The following is an 8893-nucleotide window of genomic DNA, read 5'->3' as shown; positions in this document are numbered from 1 at the left end:
TACACGGTTCTTATACTACACGGAGCTAAAAATCCGACATCCCTCCGACTACACGGACTTCTTATTACGCGGTATTTGGTGAACAGCCCATAAGTTCGTTGTGCAAAAGGGTATTGATGTAAATTTTGTTATCGACTTTTATCTTTTAGACATGCCTGATTGTATAATAGCCGCCTAAGAACACGTTTGAGCTGACTACTGCGTCGCGCACTATGAATAGCCTAAATTTTATGTTAAATACGAGTTTCTTATAGCACGGTTCCTATACTGCACGGTACGCACTTGCCGCGTAAAGCGAGGGTTTACTGTATATACTTGATTCGAGTTTATTCGAATCAGGTTTTTTTCTGATTCGAATCATTCGAATCGGGAATTTTTCGAGTCGGCACATCACTAACTCATAGGTTGCACAAGGAACTTATGAGCTGTTGAACAAAAACCGTGTAATAGGAAGTCCGTGTAGTCGGAGAGATGTCGGGTTATTAGCTCCGCGCAGTATGGGAACCGCGCACCCAGAGTGCCGTGTTAACCGAGGGTTGATTGTACTCTTCTTTTATCTATGCATAAATCTTTAAAGCGAACGCAAGCGCCCCTAGAATTGAATCGAGATTCAATCGACCATACGCGGCAACTAGAAATGGTCCGAGAGGGTAATCTATATATTCCTAAATCTTTATCTATGGAAACTGAAATGTCAAAGTGTTTTGTTAATTTTTGGGTTATATACAGTTATAAAATATTTGTAACAGTTATAAAAACACAAACCTGAGCAAAACCATTATAAATATATCTTAGAATATAGTAAGAATTAATATTTTGTTTACTAGAACAAACAAGCTTCGAAAATATCTGCAGAAACTAATTCTGGACGAACAAGAAATACGTGTGCCGCGATTTTTAAAATCTGCGGCACCATCCACCAATAGGTATAGCAATCATCAAGTTTTAGGAGGAAAACCTTGACATGAATAGGGAGCGTCCTTATAACTGTGAGCTATGCATTAAAACTTTCAAAACTGCACAATCATTAAAACAACATGAAATTGTCCATGTCGAAGAACGACCTTATAAGTGTGAGATATGTGATAAAACATTCAAAACGAAGCATATGTTGAAACAACATAAATTAGTACATATCGAAGAACACCCTCATAAGTGTGAGACATGTGATAAAACATTCAAAACGAAATATATGTTGAAACAACATGAAATAGTCCATATTGAAGAACACCCTCATAAGTGTGTGATATGTGATAAAACATTTAAAACGAAGTATATATTAAAACAACATGAGATGACCCATATGGGAGAACCTTATAAGTGTGAGTTATGCAATAAAACATTTGCATCAAAATACACATTGAATGCGCATGCAATGATCCATAAGGGAGAAAGACCTTATAAATGTGAGATATGCAACAGGTCTTATTCAACTAAACATTTATTGAAACAACATGAAATGATCCATATCAATGTGCGACCTTATAATTGCGAGGCATGTGGTAAAACATTTAAATCAAAATATATATTAAAACAACATGAAATGATTCATATCGAAGATCAGCCTAATAAGTGTGAGATATGCAATAAATCATTTGCAACGAAATACATATTAAATCGGCATAAATTGAACCACAATGGAGGATGCTCTCTTAAATGTGAGGCATGTAATAAAATATTCATAACAAAGCAATCATTAGAGAAACATGAATTGTTAATGCATGCTGCAGAATGAGATTTGTTCACACAAAATCTGTATATAAGTATTTGTATATATATATTGAAGAAAGAATTATAATGTATGAAAAGTGATAACAATAATTAGAATTAAGTTTATGCTATAAAATCCTTATATATTATACTTATACTTAATATATTAATTCCATATTTTTATCCATTGTTTTACTGACAACTAGGGCTTACAATACTGGATTGCATTTTCTGATTTTTACCAGTATTTATACAATAATACCAGTATTTTTATTTATATAATAGTACTGGTATTTGCATTTATACAATAATACCGGTATTTATACAATAGTCCCGGATTTGTTCTTGCAAAATCTGTACAAAAGTATTTGTATATTTTATATATATATATATATATATATATATATATCTAGTCTCTGATTTATTCTTAGTTGCTGTTTCAATTTCATTGCCCGCCTGTATAGTTTCAGAAACAAATATTTGTTTCTTTTGTTAATATTACAGTTGGGTACTTATATTAAGTTTATTTTATTTGTACCTTGTTATACTTTATTCATATGTTGACTTTTTGGACCTATGACTATTAGTAACAAGTCTTATAAATTCATTTTTATTTATGCTTTCACTCAAATCATTAATTTTAGACAAAATTTCATTTTTATCAAGTTTGATAACATGTGAGGTTAGAATTCTTCTGGAACATTTTTAAGTTCTGTCCCATTAGAGGCGGAAAATCGATCTTGATTATTTTGTTGTTGTTTCTTTAAAATTACTAGTGCCCAGTAAACCACAGAAGTTAAATCCACGTAACTCATTTCGTAACTTTCGTTTCGAAAATGATGTTAAGTAAAAAAACCGATGCTGTTACGTATAGTTGTGAGCTTTAACCACCGTCGACGCGTTTAAACGTTTATGATACTGCTTTGTTCGTATGTGTCGGTACGTGGCGTGGTACGTTGCACTGCCACATACATTTGCTTTTGACAATAGCCGTGAAGTGTTTTATGATCGAAATGTCAAATTAAATATAGGTTAACTCGGTCAGTGCATCGTGGACGCATAATTGAGTATTTTATCGTGTATGCTTGAAATGCAAGATATTTCCTTTTATTGAAGCGTTACTTATTAATTGCTTTTATATTTATTGCGAAATCAGTTGTAGAAATTAGTTAAACAGTCAGCTGGAAAAGTATTTAATATGAAACTGGCAAGGTGAGTCTAATTGTACTGAAATATATTTTAATTTATAAATTATTTTAATAATGTTTAGTCATTTGCAGTATATAGGCCGCCTTCAATGCAAAGTCTGTTCATGTATTGTGATAATTGATTTGTCATGTAATAATTGAAATTTCTAACACACCAGTCAGAAACATAACCTCAATTCAGTGATATATGAATAAAGAGAAGTAAGTTATATAGTTTTATACATATTCATTTTTTATAGTTCCATTAGTATCAGAACTATTTAGCTAAGCACAAACTGATATAAGTTGGTTTTCAATTGTAGAGAAAATTACAGTGCTGATAACCCCTACGAAAATGGATTTCAAACTAGGGAAATTTTCTCCAATAGAGAAGATAAATACAAAGTTAGATAATATATTAGAAATTATTAATCCTTTGTCACCAAAAAAAAAACAAGCAAGGCTTGAAAACATGCGAGAAGAAAAATAAGAACACATATCGATAAATAACACATATTAAGATTAAGTGTTGAAAAGAAAATGAATTGTGGAGTATTTCTTAAGTGATGATATTGTATTACAGAATAGGTATATTAATGTTTTACACAAAGAGAATTCTAACTAATATGATTTAGTACTAATTTGTAATGTTTTACTTTTAAGAAATTCACATATTTAATACGAAAAGGTGAGTATAATTGCACTGTTTTTTTTTTAATTTACAAATTATTATATTAATGACTAATTAGTTATTTTCAGTATATAGGTCATGTGCAATGCAAATTCTGTTTATGTATTGTGATAATTGATTTATCACATAATTATTGAAATTTCTGACAGACCAGTCAAAAATCACATAGCCTCAATTCAGTGATATGATATGAATATTATAGGTAGATAAGTGTAATATATATGGTATCATACATATTCTTTATAATTTCATTAGTATCAGAACTATTCAGTTTAGCAAAAACTGATATAAATTGCTTTTCAATTGTAGAGAAAGAGTGCTCATAACCCCTATGGGTTATGTCAAAATGGAATTCAAACTAGGGAAATTTGCTCTAATCAAGAAGATAAATTGTCACCAAAGAAACAAGCAAGACTTAAAAACATTCAAGAAGGAAAACAAAGAATGGACCGGATATCACACATTATATGGATTAAGTGTTGAAGAGAACATGAATTGTTGAGTATTTCGAGCCTGATGATCTTGCATTACAGAATTGGTATATAAGGTTCTACATGAAGAGAATTTTAACTAATATGATTTGGTACTAATTTGTAGTGTTTTACTTTTAGGTAATTCAGATCTTGAAAATTAATAGGATAAAATCAATGCAAGAAAATTGAGTGTGTGTTCATGGAATAGTTATCTGTCATATGATCGTAGGAACTACATAGTCATTAACTTCAAATAATGAGTATGTTTAGAGGTAATGTTCACAAATGACTAATTTGTTCACAATGTTTTCAATTCAAAATTTGTGTACAATGTTTCTAAGATGTTTGGTTCTATTTTAGATACATTAACAGATGCAAGTGAGTTGAACATATTTAACGCTAGACTTAACTTTGCCAAGTCTGATTTAACTGAAGTTGCCAAGAGAGTTAAACATAATGCATATTATGAATAAATAAATAATTATTTTTATAGGCTAACATTTTATGGACTATCAAATTTTAGTTTTCTAATGTTAACTATGTAATATGTAAATTTTGTATATTGTAAATGATAATATTTAATAAAATTACTAAATATCCGAAATTATTATTAATATTCTATATTTGCAGGAAATTTAATTAAATAAGTATGTAACATAAAAGACACCTACACGCTTTTTTATTCAATTTAGATACGTAGCAAAAATGTAACCGCGGTGTATTAGTGTGCAACGAAACAGCCGTTACGTTCTTGCCCGCGAAATAGATGCTTCTGTGTGCCTCCCAGGTTACGTACCTGGTTCGTGCGGACGTGCCAGCGTTACGTAACGTTCATGGCTTTGTTACGTTTTGTGGTTTACTGGGTGCTTATTCATATCATTATTATTTTTGAAAATGGCGATTTGTTCAATCTTCAGTGTTTCATTTTTATTTACAGCTATGACCCGGCAAACGTTGTTTTTCTAAAAATAAGTATAAGGTATGTCTGAACAATTTCTAGAGTATAAAAAAAGAATACTTTATTTAGGAGTGTAAGGTTGTGTTTTTTGAATGGTACAGACATCGATAAGGAAACAGATAAGGGTACAGACAATGAGGTGTTATAAACACAATAAACCCCAAAGTCTACTTGTATAATAATGAATTATATAATTCATAATAACAATATTCGTTTATCCATATTTTGTTAATACAATCAAACTGAAAGTTTTATGCACTTTCTATAAAAATATGGTATAATTCAATCCAAGTCTTTTTTAGTCTTTAGCCATGGTCAATGTTCAGTTGGTCAATTTTGCCCCACACAGATTTGAGTTTTTAAATTGGTTATATAAAAAAAAACTGTTGAATCTCACTCAAAATTAACATTACTTTCAATAAAACAATTAAATAGCGTTTAGTTAAAATTTATATTAAGGTCTCGTGAACTAAATCACAGTGCTCACAACCCGAAAAACTAAGAACAAAAGGAAATACTTTTGTTAAGGATTTTCAAAGATTACCGTTTATCTCTCGATAGAAAAGTGAATGCGAGCTTTATAATCAATTTTCAAAATATTTTATTCCAAAGAACTTGTAATTATATGCATTGACATTTTTACAGCCTCTATACTCTTCTTTTATCTATGTTTACAGCTGTGTGTTCCAAAATTATATTATCAACCGAATCATCTTATTTAATGGTAAGTTAGCGACAAATTGAATTATCGTACCTCATGACTATCTCCTGCATAAAAATATTCCATTAAATATAAGTGACTCTTATAATTTCTAATTAACTCACATATACCATTTGTTAAACAAAGATAAAATGTATGTCGGTTTTAACTTTATTAACATCCCGAAGGAGAAGTTTATGTTCTCATCAAAAAATCCGATTCGCTAATTTTATGTTTTCTCGACGTTTTAAGCCATTCTGAATCGTATGAGATCAAATTTGGAAAAAGTATGTGTGTGTGTGTGTGTGTATGTGAACAGATGTTTTGCCGTAAATCGACGTTTTCTCGAAAACGGCTGGGTCGATTTCAAAAATTTAAAAGCCATTCGATGTATCTCGATGAGGACTATCGTTTGTCAGTTTTGTGGGACGATCGGCCGAGACGTTTCTTTTAAATAGCAAAAAAAAGAAAAATTTTTTGTGCACGTTTTAGCCCGCAATTCTGAACCGATTATGAAAATTCAAAAACCGTTCGAAAGATATTGGTTGGGAATTGAGCTGATTAGTTTTTGGTAAAGATCGGCCGGGCCGTTTTCTTGTAATAAAGTGTAAAAAATTTTTTTTCGACAATTTTTATTTTTATTTTTTTGACGATAGATATCATAGTCTTCTAGATCATACTAAAATATTACGGCCCTACGACAACTCGTTTAGCTTTAAAAATTCGTCAAAGTTTGCAAAAATTGGTATCGTTTTTTTGGCATTTGTCAAAATTAGACCTTTGATCGACGTTTTCTCAAAAACGCCTGAACTGATTTCAGAAATTTAAAAGCGATTTGATGTATCTCGATTAGGACTATAGTTTTTCAGTTTTGTGCGTTATGTCCACACTGCACATACGAGTTCAAACATGAACGAACAATTCTCTTTGATGTTCCGACAAGTTGCGGAACATTGCTCGCCATGTTTGTTTATGTTCGTTCGTTTTCGTTGTGGCGTCCACACTATGCTGTTGCCGTTTGTTCTGGTACGTACATTCATGTTCGTTCGTTAGGTGTGGATCCGCCTTAAGGGTAAGTTATAGCTCTTGTACAAAAATCGAAAAGGAATTTAAATTATTGAAAATTTGAATGAAAATGATTTATCGACTAAAAGTTATGAAGCTGGTATAAATATTCAAAGAAGCAGGCCTTCTATTCATAAAAAATGTCTTATTGAAGCAATGTCTAAAACTGATGACTTAATCTTCTTCTTCTAATATATAAAAATGGAGCTCGGTAAAATGTTAGGTATGGTAAAACGTTAAAATGGTTGTATGGATTTGGCCAGTCTTAGTCTTGCTGGCCAGTCGTGCTAATCGTAGAAACTTAACATTTTTAATTTAAAAATTTTTGTAGAAGCGTAATTCCCAGTAAACCACAAAACGTAATGAAAACGTTAATAGAACGTAACAGATTATACGTAAAACATAACGGTTACGTAACCTAAGAGGCACACAGACGTATCTATTTCCGCCTCAAAAACGTAACGGCCTGTTTAGTTACGCGAAAACATAACGGTTTCGTTTATGTAACGTTTCCAAATTGCGCGAAAACGTAACGGTTTCGTTTTTGTTAGGTTTCTAAATTACTAAATTAACGTGTAGGTGTCTTTGATGTAACTTAAAAATTTAATAAAATTTCCTGTAAATATAGAAACCATTTTTTATATTAATTTTATTTCATATTATAATTAAGAATTTACAAAATTTACATAACATATACTTAAAATTACAAAACTACAGAATATAAATTTGGATTTTAAAAATTTGATTAATCTAAAACAAAAAATAACAATTCTAACAAATTTCTATTTAACAGGATGGAATTAAATGTTTTATTTTGATTATAAAATTTTAACCATTGAAAATAAGTCTTGTGTAAAATTCTTGGCAACCTTTGTTTATCAAATTGAAACCATTTCACTGCTTTCTGTTTGTAAATGTATCTAAAACAGAACCAAACAGGTTAGAAACAATTTCTACAAATTGTTTATTGATAATATTGATTTAAATTTTTTGTAACATTACCTCTAAAAATATTCATTATTTTCAAGTTATTGACAGCTAGGCAGTCCTTTCAACAATACCAAAAACATATTAATTCTTCATCGAATTACACTTTAGACAATAAAGAAGATTTTAGTCTCTGAATTTTTAAATATATTTTTGCTGAAGTAAAAACAATAGAAGGTTATGATTTGGAAATATTGTGATTATTATTATAAATTGTAACAATACTTCTAATTACCTCTATTTACTTTCATTATTTATTAAGAACAAAGTGCAGCTAATTCCTTTATGAACGTATTGCTCAAATATTGTCTTAATTGTTTCTTGTCAGTTCAGCCAAATTTCATCCACCGACTTTTAAATCATATTTTTGCTAAAACTAAATCATAAAAAATTAATACTAAATCATCTAATCATCTCTAACTATCATAATGGGGTATACCAATTCCATGACACATGACACGAGTGTCATCATTTATTGCTGTAAAAAAATTTATTCTTCTTCAAATCATTTTTTCGTGATGATGGTGGATTATTATTTTATATTCTTACTTTGCATTCATAATCTTTATTTGAGCAAATATCTTTATTATGTTCTGAGTCATTATATTTCTTCAATTGAAAACCATTGTATTAGTTTTTATTCCTGTTTAGCCGAACTATATTATTGTTACTGAAGGGGCTACAAATATTAAATTTGTATTTGTATATCTCATTTTTACTAACCTTTTGACTCAACATTGCAATAATCATTGAGGTTATGATTTTTTTGTAGAATTTAATTATTATTTGATAAACATACATTTGATGAAAACAACTACAAATAACAAAATACGCGAATAGAATTTCCATTAAGGTCCAACTATATACTGAAAAAAAAAATCATTATTATAATAATATATAAATTAAAATAATTTACACATGTTTTATATTTATACTTACCTTGATCGATTCCATTTTAAACATTTTAACTGCACACTGCATAACTAATACGTTCTACATTAATCATATAAAATATTAATCATATAAATAATGATTAAATAAATGCTTCAAAAGAATGAAATAATTTGCTTGTCAAAAGATCTTCAATATGAAGCGTCCATTAGAGCCATTAGTCATAGACAG

The 8893-nt window shown here is 29.8% G+C and overlaps 1 protein-coding gene and 2 long non-coding RNA genes across 3 annotated transcripts; 2 read left to right on the top strand and 1 right to left on the bottom strand.

Moving 5' to 3' along the window:
- The first annotated feature begins 920 nt into the window (after positions 1–920).
- LOC113363639 (zinc finger protein 92-like) lies at positions 921–1743 on the top strand. The gene has a single exon (XM_026606126.1). The coding sequence runs from the start codon at positions 965–967 to the stop codon at positions 1733–1735; it is 771 nt and encodes a 256-aa protein (XP_026461911.1). The 5' UTR covers positions 921–964; the 3' UTR covers positions 1736–1743.
- A 2023-nt stretch (positions 1744–3766) lies between these two features.
- LOC113363897 lies at positions 3767–4317 on the top strand. Its single transcript, XR_003365982.1, has 3 exons — positions 3767–3790; positions 3898–4126; positions 4200–4317. It is a non-coding gene; the product is annotated as an uncharacterized LOC113363897 (long non-coding RNA).
- Positions 4318–7629: 3312 nt separating this feature from the next.
- Positions 7630–8534, bottom strand: LOC113363963. The gene is made up of 4 exons (XR_003365995.1): positions 8211–8534; positions 8007–8147; positions 7787–7927; positions 7630–7704 (listed from the first exon to the last, which is right to left on the bottom strand). It is a non-coding gene; the product is annotated as an uncharacterized LOC113363963 (long non-coding RNA).
- Between the last annotated feature and the right edge of the window lie 359 nt (positions 8535–8893).

Source organism: Ctenocephalides felis, unplaced genomic scaffold (assembly GCF_003426905.1).
Source record: "Ctenocephalides felis isolate EL2017-DRISC unplaced genomic scaffold, ASM342690v1 CF-g0.4_SCAFFOLD_00845, whole genome shotgun sequence".
Taxonomy (NCBI): Eukaryota; Metazoa; Arthropoda; class Insecta; order Siphonaptera; family Pulicidae; genus Ctenocephalides; species Ctenocephalides felis.
The sequence above is the reverse complement of the archived record's forward strand: the minus strand, read 5'-3'. Positions and strand labels throughout refer to the sequence as shown.

Bases quoted from the DNA above. Each gene is read 5' to 3' on its own strand.
- LOC113363639 (XM_026606126.1), top strand. From the start codon at position 965: ATGAATAGGGAGCGTCCTTATAACTGTGAGCTATGCATTAAAACTTTC.